The following is a 14,622-nucleotide window of genomic DNA, read 5'->3' as shown; positions in this document are numbered from 1 at the left end:
CCAGCCGCTGTCCGGCCGCCGCCAAAGAGTTGTCTGCGCGTGTCCCGTCCATCGTCTTCGGGGTAATCTGGGAGCGAGAGGAGGCAAGTCGAGGTGAGAGCGTCCTCCTCCAGCTCGTTTGCTCGGCGGCCCTGGCGGCTAGAGCGTCCTCCCTAGCTCCTATACCCGATGGCCCTGGCGGCTAGAGCGTCCTCCCCCAGCTCCTATGCCCGATGGCCCGGGCGGCTAGAGCGTCATCCCCAACCCCTATGTTCGGCGGTCCTGGCGGCTAGAGCGTCCTCCCCGACACCCAGCTCGCATGCTCGGCGGTCCTGGCGGCTAGAGCGCCCTCCCCACAGCGTATGCTCGACGGTCTTGGCGGTTAGAGCGTCCTCCCCCAGCGCGTATGCTCGGCGGTCCGGGCAGCTAGAGCGTCCCTCCTAGTGGGAGCCGCGTGTGACCTTCTCGCTTGTGGAGCGATGCTGCCGGCGGCCGCAAGCCTCCTGTGGGGGCCGTGTCTTAGGCTTCGAGCCGCCGCCCTCCGCCTCGCCAGGTACCGCAGGCCGCCGAGGGCCGGGCAGCCGGGCACTGAGGGTGCAGGTCGGGGCGGCGTCCGCGGGCGTGGGGCCACCCCGGACTCGGTGGGTCCCTACGGGGGTGGTGGGCGCGGGGCCCCCTCCTGACGATCCCCTAACCGCGGGGGCCGCCGATAGTTCCGGCGTGGCCCAGGATGACCTTGGACCGGTCCCTGATTATTTCCGAGCTTCAGTTTCCCCGGCATCACAGTGACATGGTAGGACTTCCATGAGTGGATCTGGCGTTCTGCCGCCAGGGGCCCTAGGTTCTGAAAGGCTTTGTGCCGCAAAATGCATTCAAGTAATTGCCTTACCTTTGTGGGTTGGTATAGTTCATCCAAGCCGGAAACAACGTCGTGGGTAGCGTGTCTGCATTACAGTTACGTGGGTTTCTAAGGCCCTTTGAAGAACATAAAGTAGCTGGGAAATCCCTTTCTTATCCACGTGGACCCTGGAGTCTGAGAACCTGAGTCAGGACCAAGGAGCTAGATCTTCTGAGCTCATGGCACCTACCTGCCTGGTCCGTGTCACCTGCTTGTGCCAGGCTGATGACTCTGTTTGAATGGGGGTTAGGCAACAGGTACCTCGTGTCTGCTCCGTGCGCCTGATGAGATGCAGCAGCCATCGAGGGGGGGAGGCCCTTGCTGGTGCCCCCCTGGATAACACCCCCAAGGAGTACCCCCCCAAGATCCAGCAGCTGGTCCAGGACATTGCCAGCCTCACGCTGCTGGAGATCTCAGACCTCAACGAGCTCCTGAAGGTATCATGGCCCAGGCCGGGTAGGGAGGTCTGGGGCCCTTTCCTGGGGTGTTTGGGAATTTGGTAAATTGTCCAAAGGGTGCTCCATGAATGCAAGGATCTTGCCAGGCATGTCCCTGAGCGTGTCTTGGTGTGATGGCCAGCTCCTGAAACTACCTTTCTCTGTTCCTGCAGAAAACGTTGAAGATCCAGGATGTGGGGTTCATGCCGATGGGTGGCGTGGTGCCTGGTGCTGCCCCTGCCGCAGCAGCCCCCGAGGTGAGATCAGGCTGGGGTCCCGTGCACAAAGAGGTGTTTCTCTGGTGTCCAGCTGCCGTCTTGCCTCACCTCACGTAGCCAGGTTTCTCTCTTCGTCCCTCATCTGGCTTCTGCATCAACCAAACACACGCTGCGAGTCTGCGTGCGCTTTCTGGCTATGGGTGCCCCTGCAGCCTCCCTGGGACCTCCTCCCTGCCAAGGATGTGCAGGTCCCTGCCCATATGAAGACCACGTTCCTAGTAGAAGGGGAACAGCCAAAGGAGAGAAAACGAGAAAAAAAGAAATTTTATCAAACAATGGGGAAAAGAAAAAGGAAGAAACTTAAGAAACGGGGAGGGTTACAGTTTCAAGGAAGGCTGCAATGAGGAGGTGACTCTGAGGGAAAACTTGAGGAGTTGAGGATGACAGCGAGGCAGAGGGATGGCAGGCACGTGGGCCATAGAGCATGTCAGTCTGGAGCAGAGAGTGGGGGAGGTGAGGGGCAGCCCCATCCTCTGGATGGCTGGGGCAAGTTTGGGTCTCTTTGTGGAAACCAGAAGACTTGAGTCCACAAACTAATTTTGGGTATGGTTTGGTTTGGGTTATTTGTAATTTTTGTTACAAGTCTCGAACTTGTAACAAAAGGAGGAATGATAATACAATTACCCATATATCCATCTCCCAGCCTCAATAATCGTAAAGGTTTTGCCATATTTGTTTCTCCCATCTCTTGAAGATTGAGGCAGATTTCAGATCTGTTTTGCCTCGTGTGCTGCAGCATCCATTCTGACCAGCATCCTTGCCGTGAGCTTTTTTGCACAACAAGTACAATTAGCAGGGTTTTCTATCCCAGCCCTTTCAAGTTTTGCTAATAGTTCCAGACTTTCTTTAAAACAGTCGGTTTACTCAAATCCAAACAAGGTCTGTGTGTTGCATTTGGTTGTTGGGTTTCTCAAGCCTCTTAAATCTGGGTCGCTGCCCTCAGCCCCGTCCCCCCAGCCATCACCTACTAAGGAAACCAAGTCAGGGGTCCTGTGGAACGTCCCACGTCCCAGATGTGTCTGATGGTTCCACCAGCGTCATCCACTTCTCCCTCTACTGTGAACTGGAAGGTGGCTTTACAGTCTGAACATTTGGGGCAAGGAGAGAGAGAATTACTGTGTAACTTGTCTAAACTGGAGCACTTTTAAGAATAAAGGGGTGCTGTTAATAATTAGGCAGCAGACCCAAACCAGGACTGCCCCAGGCTGTTGGGTCATGTGGTCCTTGCTCTAGGGGCGCTGCAGTCTTCACTCGTGACAGTAGGAGCTCTGTCATGCCCGGTCGTCCCATTGTTGGTCACTTGGTGGAGCTGAAGCTGATTGTATATTTGTCATCAGTATGTAACCTTGGGCTTGGCTGACCACTGCACCAACACTGCTTTTCTGTAGCGTTATTTTATGTGCAGAGCACTTTTGGTGTCGCTCTTCCTTGTCTCGTAAGTTACAATTTTTAAAGGACAAGGAAACTAGAGTGCTGGGTGGTGGGGACAGAAGGCAGTTTTCGAGCAGTCTCTGGAGAGATGGAGCGGAGTGGGTGAGGGAGGAAGAGCACCCAGTTGGGCAGCCTGGGTCTACCTGGCCTGCTGTGGCCTCCCACTGGGATCGTAGGCTTTGCTGGGCAGCCGGCCTGGGCCTTGCCTTTGGGGTTACAGGACATGGTGGCCCAGGAGTGAATCTGCTTGCTTCACCCCATCCTTTCTCATCTCGCCACCCACTTCCTCCCTCCCTCCGTCCCCCAGGCAGCAGAAGAAGACATCCCCAAACCAAAAGAACAGACGCATTTCACCGTCCGCCTGACAGAGGCAAAACCTGTGGACAAGGTGAAGCTGATCAAGGAAATCAAGAACTTCGTCCAGGGCATCAACCTCGTCCAGGTGAGGCTCCGTGCACCGCACAGCCCTCTCCCACCGTCACTGACAGCTCTCAGGCCTGCCCAGGCCCAGGCCAGGTTCTGACTTTGCTCTCTGGCAGGCAAAGAAGCTGGTGGAATCCCTGCCTCAGGAAATCAAAGCCAATGTGGCCAAGGCCGAGGCCGAGAAAATCAAGGCGGCCCTAGAGGCGGTGGGCGGCACCGTGGTTCTGGAGTAGCCGCCCAGAGGACTGTGGACAGGGGTCCCGGGCCCCGAGGGGGGCTCTACCTGCTCCTCGCGAAGCACCCAGGCTCAGCGGACAGAGTGGCCTCGGAGCAGAACTGGGCACCCGCACTACATGGCCAACTCCGTTCTGGGACAGATGTGGATGGACCTGCTGAGATGGAGAGGGAGGGGCAGCCACTGCCCGTTCAGCCCCAGGGAGGACTCTAGAAACTACCAAGAGTGTACATGCCCCGCTGTGGCTGCTGGGAAAAATGCATTGTCCTGGCCCTGTGTGTGGAGTTGTTTGTCAGGTGGGCACTATATGCAGGGGGCTGTCCTCTGAGATCCCACTGCAGACAGCAGCCCAGAGGCAGCACAGGGGGCTCTGGGCATTGCCTGTCCTGCTTGCAGGGGCAGCAGCTGCTGCGTGGCTGGTACCAGATCTTCACCTGGGAGCTGGTGTGGGGCGCCTGTGGAACTCCTTGCCCTTAAACTTTGGCGGTCTTCAATAGCACATGCAGCCCCTGGCCTGGGCAGGTGGGAGTGAGGTGTGTACCATAAGTGGGCACAGCAGCCCTGTGAGAGGCTGCCCAGCAGGCAGGAGGATGTGTTTTGCAACCTGCAGCAGTTGGTGTCAGCTGCTCCCTTAGAGGGGGCTCAGGGAGCTGTGTCGTGGAGCCAGGGGCGAGGTGCGAGAGGTGGCCTGGTGCCAGAGTGGTGTTTACAGATGGCCGTGGCCGCCCAAGCTTGCAGGCCCTGCCTAGTGCCCTCCTGCTCCAAGGACCGCTGTCTTCCTTCTCTTGGGGAAGCTCCATCTCAGCGGGGCCCGGGAGGGGGCGGTAGATTCCTTCCTCACTGGCCCATGGCAGGAGGCCCCTGGGGCTTTGGGCAGAGCGGGAGGGCAGGTGGCTGCAGGGCATTTTGAGTGTCCACTCTGGGAAGGCACATAGTTCCTGTGACCCATGGGGGCCCACCCCTTCTGGCCTGGGTCTCCAGGTCCTACCTGGAGCCCCCTCCCTTGGCTCTGAGGGACCAGAAGGGGACACTAGGTCTGGGAATGCCACCCTCTCGGTGGGACGGCTCAGGACAGGCCCAGGAGCTGCCAGGCTCCCAGATGGGTGTGCCCAGCATCCCCCACGCCACCTAGGTGTCCTCCTTGAGGACGTGCCCCCGGCTGGCCCTCATTGTAGGAAGGGTCCAAGGACAGGGTAGGCAGCCCCTTGACCAGAGAGCCCCACTGGCCAAGCCTGTGGCCCATGAGGTTACTGATTAGCCAGCAGCAGATCTCTGGGTGTGCCTTTTCTTAGCAGAGGGGACTGTTGGCCACCTGGGGCTGGGTGTGGCCTGCTGATCCTGCTGCCTTTTCCTAGGGGCAGGGAGTGGTTCCAGGCCCAGGGACACCCCCCAGCCCAGGCATTCGTGGTCAGGGGCCTCCCCCACCCGCCAGTGACCTGGAAAGGCTGCTTATGCTTTGAGCTCCTCCATCTTTCCAGGGCAGCTGGTGTGACAACTGGGGCTCCCCTCACCCCACCCCCCAAGGATGGGGCCCTCTGTTCCATGCTGCGGGTGACTGCACCTCTGGGACCATCGGGCCCGACTTCTTCCGCCTTGTATACAACACATGGGATGCTGCCATGGTGCTCCCACCTGACCTTGAAGTCCTACCTGAAGGCTCTGTGAAGATCCTGGGCCTTGCCTTCCCAGGCAGCTCCCTGGCCCAGGCCTCCTGTTGGGGGTCCTGGCCCCTCCACCTCCCCCTGATCTGCTCCAGCCTGTAGGTGGCCCTGAAGTGCCTCAGACCTGGAAATGGGTGGAGTGTGCCACTGGGGATCACCCTGGGTCCCTGGAGCCCACTTGGCCCTTAGGCTTGGCGTTAGGAGGTGGGTCTGCTGGGCATCCTGAGTTGCCCTGCTGAAACCCGTGCAAGACCTTACAAGATTCCATCGGAGCCTGGTAGGATTTGGCCTTCGTCCAGGCTCATGAAATGGTCACAGAGGATGCAGCAGAGGGAGATCCAGAGCTGACTCACGTGCTTCTCACCCCCACAGACGCCCCCACCCCCCTCCCCGCCAATTCCAGGGACCCTGGCGTCTGCCAGGCTACCCACATGGCTCCATCCTCCCTGCCCAGGCACCAAGAGGAAGTGTGTAAATGCCGCAGCACAGACACCAGATCCCAGAGAGGCCTGGCCTGGCAGCCCTGTCCTTAAGCCCTCGCCTGACCTCCCCATCACTCTCTCAGACTTCTGCACAAGTCTTTAGGATCCATTTGAGAATCTGGGATCTTTTTGAGTTCCGTGACCTATAGTTTGCACAATCCACCTTTTTCTAAAAAGGGTGCTCCAGTCTCGGGGCACTTCCCGTTTTCCAGGATTCCTCCCACATTTCCAACTGCCCTTTCAGCAAAGCACTACCCCTTGCCCCACCCTGGGCTCCTTGGCATTTCTGGGCTGGAAATCTGGAGCCAGCTGTTCATGTTCCCAACTGATGACAGGGGTCAAGGCCTCCTGGGGTTCTGGAAGACACAGTTTCCTTAGTCTCCAGGTGGCCGCTTTAAGCAAATAGCAGGGTTTGCTCAGGCACCTAATGCCTCTCACAGAGAATCACTGGGTGCTCAGAGACCAGGCTGGACTTGTTATTCAGGGTGCTCGGTGGGCCCAGGGGGCCAGGGGTTGTTTCCCTGATGCCTGTCACCCTTCTCCCTTGGGGTGGGGGCTGCAGTGGCCAAGCTAGGACAGCAGGATATAGGTCCTTACTAGTGCAGGGGTCTCTGCCTCTGCCTCCCCCGAGGTCCATGTAGCCCCACCCAAAAGCGGCCCTGGGGACTCAGATTTCTCTGCCTGGCAGGTGCGCCTTTGGGCTAGCAGCACACCTGCACTTCCGGTTTGCTGGGAGATGTGCATCTCCTGCTGGAGCCAGGCTGGGGCAGGCAGTTTGCTGATTGCCGCCTCCCAGGAGCCTGAGCCCCACGCCCCAAAGCCCTCTCCTGGGCCGCCTCAGGGTAGCTGCCTGGGGCCGTGTGGTCAGAGCAGGCCTAAGGCTGGAATTGGCTGGGCGTTCTGGGAGGGGCGGGTAGGCGGGGCGGCTAGTCTCTCCGAATTGCCTTTGTCCCTAGTTTTCCTGTAATCCGCAGGTTGGTCCTAAGGAGGTTTGCCGCAACCTCTAAGCAGCTGTACGCGTCCCGGAGCCTGCGCCGCGGGGGTGGGACACTGGGTGCAAGTCCAGGGCCGCGACAGGGGGCGGGCACTTACGGGAGGCAGGCCTCTAGGAGGGGTGGGGGCTGGCAGAGCGCCCAGGCCACTCGGGCCGTGACCTTCGCAGACGTGCCCTAGGCTCCAGGGCGGCCCCGCGGGCTGGCCGGCGCAGGGTGGGGGAGGACGCAGGTCCCTGGGGGGAGTGAGGGAGGTTCACCCGCTAGCTCCCTGCGGTTCGCGCGGCCCACACCAGTGGGGGTCCTCTAGGCGGCTCTGTGGGGCCCACGAGGTTGACCTGCCGGCCGCGGCCGCTTTAAGGCGGGGGCCCCGCCCCCGGGCTCGGGGCGGGGTCTTAAGGGCCCTGCCCCCTCGGCTCCTCCCCCGGGCCGCGCGGGCGCATTGGCTGTGCGGGGCGCGGGTGGCCGGCGGCCCTTTGAACGGGCGGCGGCGCGGAACGGGCCGTTTTGCGGCTGGGGCGGGGCTGGTGTCCGGGCTTCAAGGGCTGTGTCGGGGTCGGGGCCGGACACCTACGCTCCTCGGCGGCGGTGGCGGCGGCGTCCGGGCCATGGCGGCCGAGGCGCGCGTGTCGCGCTGGTACTTCGGTGGGCTGGCGTCGTGCGGGGCCGCCTGCTGCACGCACCCGCTGGACCTGGTCAAGGTGAGTGCGGCGCGGGGAGGGTCCGCCGAGAGGCTCTGCGTGGAGCGGGCGGCGGAGGTGCCCCATGGTCCCCACTTTGCTACCTGTGTGACCTTGGACTGGTCCCTTGGCCTCTCTGAGGCACTTTACCCTGCACTTTTGAGGACACTCGTTCTCCTGGCTGACACGTTGAGGGGGTGGTTCTCTGAGCGCAGCTGGAGGCACCCCGGCAGGACCATGCGCTCCCTCTGCCTACTGGGTGCCAAGCACACACACAGAGACGGAGGAAGGATGTGGCCGGCAACCTTGCTTTGGGCTGCTTCTTCCTGGGAGGTGGGCATCTGGAAGCCATGATCCCAAGGCTGCATGCAGGTCCTGCCCAGTGAAGGTGATTGTTTCTCCCAGGGAGAAGCAATCACTGTTTCTGCGCTTTTTTGAAAAAATGCTTATGGGGCAGAACAAGACAGAGACTCCCTTGTCCCTGAGGCAGGCCAATTTTCTGCCCTTTCCTCACCACAAACAACAAAGAAGGGCCAGAGGCACAAAGCAAATTTTGGCCAGTGGGCCCTGGGCCAGGGAACCTGGGCTGTGGTCTTGTGGGGCCTGTTGGCAAGGGCAGCCCCCTGGCCACCCCCTTCCTTATCCCCACCCAGAGCAGCCTGCACCCCACATTGGCCCCCTGGGAGGGATTGGCACCTGTGTCCTGGGCTGACCCAGCCACCCATCAAGCCTGGCCACCAGGAAAAGCAGGATTAGCAGATGTTGGGGATGGGGCTGAAGCTGGTAGCCCCTCTGGCATTTAGAGACCTGGGAGAGGCCTGCATGGCTCCTGGTAGCCCCCAGGGCCTGTGACGTGGCCTGGCAGAGCAGGGCCAGGTAGGAAGGTGCTTTTTGGTTTGTGGAGAGAGGAACCCCTTCTCATGCCTGTTTTGTTTTACTTTCTGGATGCCCGTACAGGTCCCTTTGCCCTCCTGCCTCCCCCATCGCAGGCTCGGGAGGATCAGGCTCACTCTCTCTGCCTGGATGTGGACACAGCCTCCGGGGGCTCTTGGAGCCCTCCCTGGCCCTGGGCCAGCCTAGAGTCACTTGTCCAAGGCTCCTTGGGGCGTCACTGCCCCTTGCCCCCTCCCTTCCGCCCAGGTGCTATTTTGCTGCAGAGTGCTTGGGGTGGGGGTGGGAGTCTGGGAGGCCGGCAGACACAGGAATGTGGCCGCCCTCTGGCCCAGGGAGCACACAGCCCCGTGCTGGGGTGAAGCGGGCGGTGCCGGCAGCCATGGAGGCCTCCGGCAGGGGAGGCCCTGGCCAGGGTTTTTACTTCTCGTCATCGTCTTTGGAAAAAGTATCTTAAAACTCCTTGAGCTCTGCCTTTGCCCCACGTCTTGGCTGAACCCTCACCGTGGCTTCTCGCCTTCACGGAGGCTGCTGTGTGGCCGCCCTGCCCCCAGGCCCAGAGGGCCTTCTGTTCCCAGTTCACAGCACACTGAGAGAAACTGATGCAGAAGAATCAGTAACTTGCCTCCGCGGGTCCAGCCAGGACCTGACTTGGCTGGAGAGTGTGCTGCAGGGATGGACTCTGAGGCGCCCTTCCCCCTGTGCGCCCCCGGATTCTCACCCACCTCTTCCGAGTCTCCCATGTTTCTTCAGGTCAACTCTGAGCCCCCCTAACTCTGCCTCTGTCGAGAGGCAGGCGAGGCTACAAAGTGGGGCCCTGGAGTTGCCTAGTGTCCTCATCTAAAGGGTGGAGCTGACGACTCCACCCCATGGCAGGTGGAATTGGGCTCACATGTCGGCTGGTATTGTCTCTTGTGAGATGGTGGTGTGAAAAAGAGGTTGGCGCCAGCCGTGGACACAGTCCCGGCTCCACTCCCCAGCTGGTGCCCTTTAAGGCTTCAGTTTCCTGTCTCTAAATGCGGGTGCTGGTAGCACTTGGCCCACAGGCTCAGCATGTAAAGGTGGAAGATTGTGGAAAAGGGCTTAGAGCAGAGCTGGCCCTGGTCAGCTCCAGATGGGCCGTGGCTCTGAGCAGGTGCGACCCGCTTCCCCACAGGTGCATCTACAGACGCAGCAGGAGGTGAAGCTGCGCATGACGGGGATGGCGCTGCAGGTGGTGCGCTCCGATGGCATCCTGGCTCTCTACAATGGGCTGAGCGCCTCCCTGTGCAGACAGGTACCTCTGGGGGGCTTCCCACCTCCCGGGGTAGTGGGTGGGTGGGACTCACGGCCAGGGGTCCCTTAGGTCTTGATCCCAGAGCCCACACTCAGCCCAAGGAGGCAGAGGGATCGCTGGCCTCCCCCAGGCCAGTTGCGCCTCTTGTCCACCGTGGATCCCTGTGGGCATGGAAGCTACTTTCTCCTTTTCAAGGCTGCTTAGGAGGAAGGAACCGTAAGGCCTGGGGAGCCAGCAGCCCCCCGGGTGGGTGCAGGGCGTGGCAGTGTGAGACGTGCTTCTGCCTTGCACAGGGTTGGCCATGCTCTCACAGCCGGCCCGAGACCTCCGCCTACAGATGGGGATACTGAGGCTGGCAGGGGCGAGGCGGGAGAAGAGGAGGGTGCGGGGCCTGGACTCAGCCAGCCCTGGGTTCACGAATTGGCTCAGCTGCTTGCTGGCCGAGAGGTCCCTGGGTGTCCCTGTGGTCCACGTGGTGACGACCATGCACTGGAGGGCCAGGGGTGTGGGGGGTGCCCAGCGCCGTCCCTCCCCCTGCACCCTCTGAGCTGGGCCCCTTCTCCCCAGATGACCTACTCCCTGACTCGATTTGCCATCTATGAGACCGTGCGGGACCAGGTAACCAAGGGCAGCGAGGGCCCCCTGCCCTTCTACAAGAAGGTCTTGTTGGGCTCCATCAGTGGTGAGCAGCCGGGTGGGCGGCGGCGGGGCAGGTGGGGCGGGGGTCATGTGACCCCTTGCCAATGGTCACATGTTGGCTGTTGTGACAGGTTGTATCGGCGGTTTCGTGGGGACCCCCGCGGACATGGTCAACGTCAGGTCAGTGCAGTCCCCGAGGCTGGGGTCTTGCTGTCCCCTGGTGGGGCTGGCCTCGCTCGCTGGGGTCTCAGTGTGTTCAGCCTGGAACAAGCCACTCAGACCTCAGGGTCTGGGGCACTGGGGGATGGCGCTGAGCCTGTGGCGGGGCAGCCCTGGGCGGGGCCGGCTGCTCACTGCCAGAGGGAGCCCCTGACGCCTGCTGGGGTCTGTGGGGCGTCTGGCCCTGCCGCCCCCTGAACCCTCTGCTTGTTTCAGGATGCAGAATGACATGAAGCTGCCCCAGAATCAGCGCCGAAAGTGAGTAGCATGGTGTGCCCGGGGGTTTTGGGGATGGGGCTGAGAAGACCCCTGAGCAGCTCTGCCGGGACCTGGTGGGGACTCCAACAGGGTACCGCTCCTGTGGGGTCACGGGGAACAGGTCGGGCAGCTGACAGCCTTTGGAATCATACATTGTGAGCGTCTGTTTTGGAATCCTGAGGGGGCTTCCAGGACCTCTGGGTTCTTCTTCCCCTGTGGGAGGACCCCGGGGTTGGGGGCTGGACTGGGAGGTGGGCAGGGGTTGGTCACTCTTTACTCCTTCTTGCACCTGTGCACATTTGCCTGAAGGGTGGTTTAGAAGTTTAAATGAGTTTGGTCTTCAAAAGGGTTTGGGAGCTGGGTGGTTGTTTTCGTGGTTAAAAACACCGTTTTGCGTGAAACCTAAGACACTGGATTCTGAGGCCCTGTTTATGGACCGATGCTGTAGTAAACGCTGGGCGTTGGTATCAGCCAGTTCAGGGAGAAGTGTGGCTCCAGGTGACCCCACTGGCCACTCGCTGGCCAGAGCATAGGCTGTGGGGAAGGGGGCCCGGCACGGCGTCCCATCCTCTCGCCCCTGGTAACGGCCTGCAGACAGGACTAGCCTCAGAGCTGGCAGCCCGCCCCCCCCCCCCCCAACAGAGGGTGTTTTCCTGTGGAACTTGGGATCTTCAGGCCCTGAAGTCCCCTGAGCAGGGAGACTGCTCTGAGCTGTCAGAAAAGGCCATTGTTCTCTGGCCCCTGTGGCACTTTGACTTCCTCCTGGCCTGTGATGGGGGCATGGCCTGTGATGGGGGCATGGCCTGTGATGGGGAGGACCTTCCCAAGGGAGCCAGTGGTCAGGAAGAGCTTCACATGGGCCCACTCTCTGTCCCCTGGCAGCTATGCCCACGCCCTGGACGGCCTGTACCGCGTGGCCCGAGAAGGTGAGAGGGGAGGTCCTTTGCACGGTGGGGGCCTGGGGCAGCCTCCAGCTGGGACCCAGGAGCGGGCCTAGGGAGAGCGCTGTTAAGGACTTGGGGGGAGGCCGGAGGGGTTTGGGCCGGGCACCCAACCTCTTCCCTTCCCCCGACAGAGGGTCTGAAGAAGCTGTTCTCGGGCGCAACTATGGCGTCCAGTCGAGGGATGTTGGTCACCGTGGGCCAGGTAGGGCTTCCGCTTGGGGTGGGACTCGGGCAGCATCTGGGGGGCCTGGTCGCAGCCCTCTGAGAGGTCCCAGAGGAAGGCAGTGGGCACAAACACACATGGGGCCGGGGAGGTGGGCTCAGGCCGGCCTGGGCCTCATCTGTCCGCCCAGGTGTGGTGACGGTGGATGACCCACAGAGCATGTACTTGGCCAGTCCAGCTGGTGTCATCGTGGGCCCCATCTGCTTTCCCCCGAGCTGTGGGCTGTCCCTTGGGCCCTAAGCATCCCTGCTCCCCCAACAGCTGTCCTGCTATGACCAAGCCAAGCAGCTGGTTCTCAGCACGGGGTACTTGTCCGACAGCATCTTCACTCACTTTATCGCCAGCTTCATTGCGGTGAGTGGCGGGGGTGGGGCCCTGACCAGCCTTGGGAGCTGAGGGCGCCTGGGATGAGCAAGGGCTCAGAACGGCAGGAGGCTTTGGCCCATCTGGCGGCTGCCCCTCTCAGGCTGCATTAGTAGGCGCCAGGGTCCTGGGGCGGAGGCCATGGATTCCCCCAGAGCCCAGGCCGAGACTGTTCCTGTTGTCCTCCATGGCCCTGGGGGTCCAGGATAGTCCTGTGGTGAGGGGGGTGAGGGAGGTGAGGGAGGTGAGGGGGTGCCCACCCGCCCTGCCTGGCAGACCCATTGGCGACGACCTGCCTTCCAGGGTGGATGCGCCACATTCCTGTGCCAGCCCCTGGATGTGCTGAAGACCCGGCTGATGAATGCCAAGGGCGAGTATCAGGTGAGTGGGGGCCTCGCCCTGCTGCTGCTGCTGGGTGAGCCTGTGTCCTTGTGCCAGGGTGTGGACGAGGCTCTGCCCCTCCACCCATGACTGCATCCCTCCCGGTTGCCGTCAGGCCTGCAGCAGCCTGGGCTCTGTGTGTGTTTTTGTTTTTTTTAAATAATTTGTTTATTTATTTATTTATCTTTGGCTGTGTTGGGTCCATCGTTGCTGCGCGCGGGCTTTCTCTAGTTGTGGCGAGCCGGGGGCTACTTTTCGTTCCGGTGCGCGGGCTTCTCACTGCGGTGGCTTCTCTTCTTGCAGAGCACGGGCTCTAGGCGTGCAGGCTTCAGGAGTTGGCACGTGGGCTCTAGAGCGCAGGCTCAGTAGTTGTGGCGCACGGACTTAGTTCCTCTGCAGCACGTGGGATCTTCCCAGACCAGGGCTCGAACCTGTGTTCCCTACATTGGCAGGTGGATTCTTAACCACTGTGCCACCAGGGAAGCCACCTGTATGTGTTTTTAAATCAGATTCTTTGACACGTTAACAGAGGCAGTTGGATCACTGCAGTCAGTGAAACTCGGCACGGTGCAGGTCGGCAGGTCCAGCGCCTGGGGCCAAGCACCTGTCCGAGGCTCCCTCCATCACGCACAGTGTCTTCTGTGCCTTTATGGCAGCCGCTCAAGCACCGTAGGTGCCTGGCAGGTCAGCCTGGCCCTGGGTGTTTTTTCAGATTCTAGTTTTGCCTGGTTAGTGGGCAGGGCAGCCCTTGACCTTTGTGCCTGCCAACCCCACCTCCCATGTTTACCTTTGAACTTGCAGGCTGCTTTGCACACTCATGCCTGCCATCAGGTGCGGGGGTGGGGGGTGGGCGTTCGTGCCTTTCAAGAAGCAGCTTTCCATCTTATTGCATTATCTTGCATTTTTTGCAGGGTGTTCTGCACTGTGCCATGGAGACAGCGAAGCTTGGGCCGCTGGCCTTTTACAAGGTTAAGCAGGGGCGTGGCTGGGGCAGGGGGGCAGGGCAGGGGGGTTCCCTCCAGGGCTATCTTCACATCCCCCCTCCTCTCTCCCTCAGGGCCTCGTGCCTGCCGGCATCCGCCTCATGCCCCACACCGTACTCACGTTTGTGTTTCTGGAGCAGCTTCGCAAACACTTCGGCATCAAAGTGCCGTCCTGATGTGGCCGTGGGAGCAGATGGGTCATGCCCAGCCCCCTGCCCCAGTATTTTCCAGAGTCCTGGAGGGTCAGCAGCTGAGCGCTGCCCTGAGCCCAGCACCTGCCCGCCGTGCTCCGACCCCCTCCTCCCTGGCTCAGGACCCCCGCCCCAGCCTGCCTGGCCAGCCCAGTAACCATCGTCCCCTCCTGAGCTGCTGCCCACACCTCCACCCCCTGCTGCCCACCCCAGGCTCTCCCCACCTGATGTCCAGCGGCCTCCTCTGCACACCAGTGACTCCCTCAGAGGAAGGTGTCTAAGCCCCAGGTTCAGTTTTCTCTCTCCCCAAGTAGGCAGTTAACCCTGGAGTTGGGAGGGGCAGGCTGTCCAGGCTTTCTGCAGTCTGGAGTCTCCAGCCCCTGTAGTCTCTTCCTTTCACTAAGCCCAGGGCCCCCAGCACTGTCTTCCAGCAGCTTCCACCGAGGACCTGGGTGATAGAGTGGGGGTGTGGACCCCCGGCATCGCTCACCAAATGACCCGTGCACCTGCACTTTCATCCCAGGAGAGGGACCATAGCTTTTATGATGTTCTCAAAGGTAGCTGCGCACCCACAGCTGCCGGGCCAGGGCAGAATGAGTACCCAGGAGGGAGGGTCTGGGTGTGACCCACAGGTGCCCCACACCCCTGCCCCCCCGGTCCAGCCCATCCCCAATTGCTTTAACAATCAGTTTCACCAAAACCTCTCAGTGCCAGCAGGCGGCTGCTGTCTTCATGGAGCGTGCAGTGTCCCCTCCTGG

The 14,622-nt window shown here is 61.2% G+C and overlaps 2 protein-coding genes and 2 long non-coding RNA genes across 4 annotated transcripts in view; 2 read left to right on the top strand and 2 right to left on the bottom strand.

Moving 5' to 3' along the window:
* Positions 1–388: 388 nt before the first annotated feature.
* On the top strand, positions 389–3,819 carry MRPL12 (mitochondrial ribosomal protein L12). Its single transcript, XM_067715865.1, has 5 exons — positions 389–532; positions 1,128–1,314; positions 1,488–1,571; positions 3,331–3,465; positions 3,563–3,819. The coding sequence occupies exons 1-5, from the start codon at positions 459–461 to the stop codon at positions 3,677–3,679; spliced, it is 597 nt and encodes a 198-aa protein (XP_067571966.1). The 5' UTR covers positions 389–458; the 3' UTR covers positions 3,680–3,819.
* LOC137212458 (uncharacterized) lies at positions 1,589–7,271 on the bottom strand. Its single transcript, XR_010937520.1, has 2 exons — positions 6,917–7,271; positions 1,589–1,807 (listed from the first exon to the last, which is right to left on the bottom strand). It is a non-coding gene; the product is annotated as an uncharacterized lncRNA (long non-coding RNA).
* On the top strand, positions 7,219–13,886 carry SLC25A10 (solute carrier family 25 member 10). Its single transcript, XM_067715860.1, has 11 exons — positions 7,219–7,517; positions 9,544–9,663; positions 10,231–10,345; positions 10,434–10,482; positions 10,738–10,779; positions 11,662–11,705; positions 11,855–11,925; positions 12,208–12,300; positions 12,613–12,690; positions 13,602–13,658; positions 13,748–13,886. The coding sequence occupies exons 1-11, from the start codon at positions 7,425–7,427 to the stop codon at positions 13,847–13,849; spliced, it is 864 nt and encodes a 287-aa protein (XP_067571961.1). The 5' UTR covers positions 7,219–7,424; the 3' UTR covers positions 13,850–13,886.
* The window catches only part of LOC137212457 (uncharacterized), a 33,222-nt gene continuing 31,461 nt past the window's right edge, over positions 12,862–14,622 (bottom strand). The window contains exons 3-4 of the long non-coding RNA XR_010937519.1: positions 13,478–14,312; positions 12,862–13,130 (exon numbers count right to left, since the gene is read on the bottom strand). This is a non-coding gene — a long non-coding RNA (uncharacterized lncRNA). The remainder of the gene's footprint in view (positions 13,131–13,477; positions 14,313–14,622) is intronic.

This window comes from Pseudorca crassidens, chromosome 19 (assembly GCF_039906515.1).
Source record: "Pseudorca crassidens isolate mPseCra1 chromosome 19, mPseCra1.hap1, whole genome shotgun sequence".
Taxonomy (NCBI): Eukaryota; Metazoa; Chordata; class Mammalia; order Artiodactyla; family Delphinidae; genus Pseudorca; species Pseudorca crassidens.
Note: the sequence above shows the minus strand (reverse complement) of the source record. Positions and strands in the feature narration are given on the sequence as shown.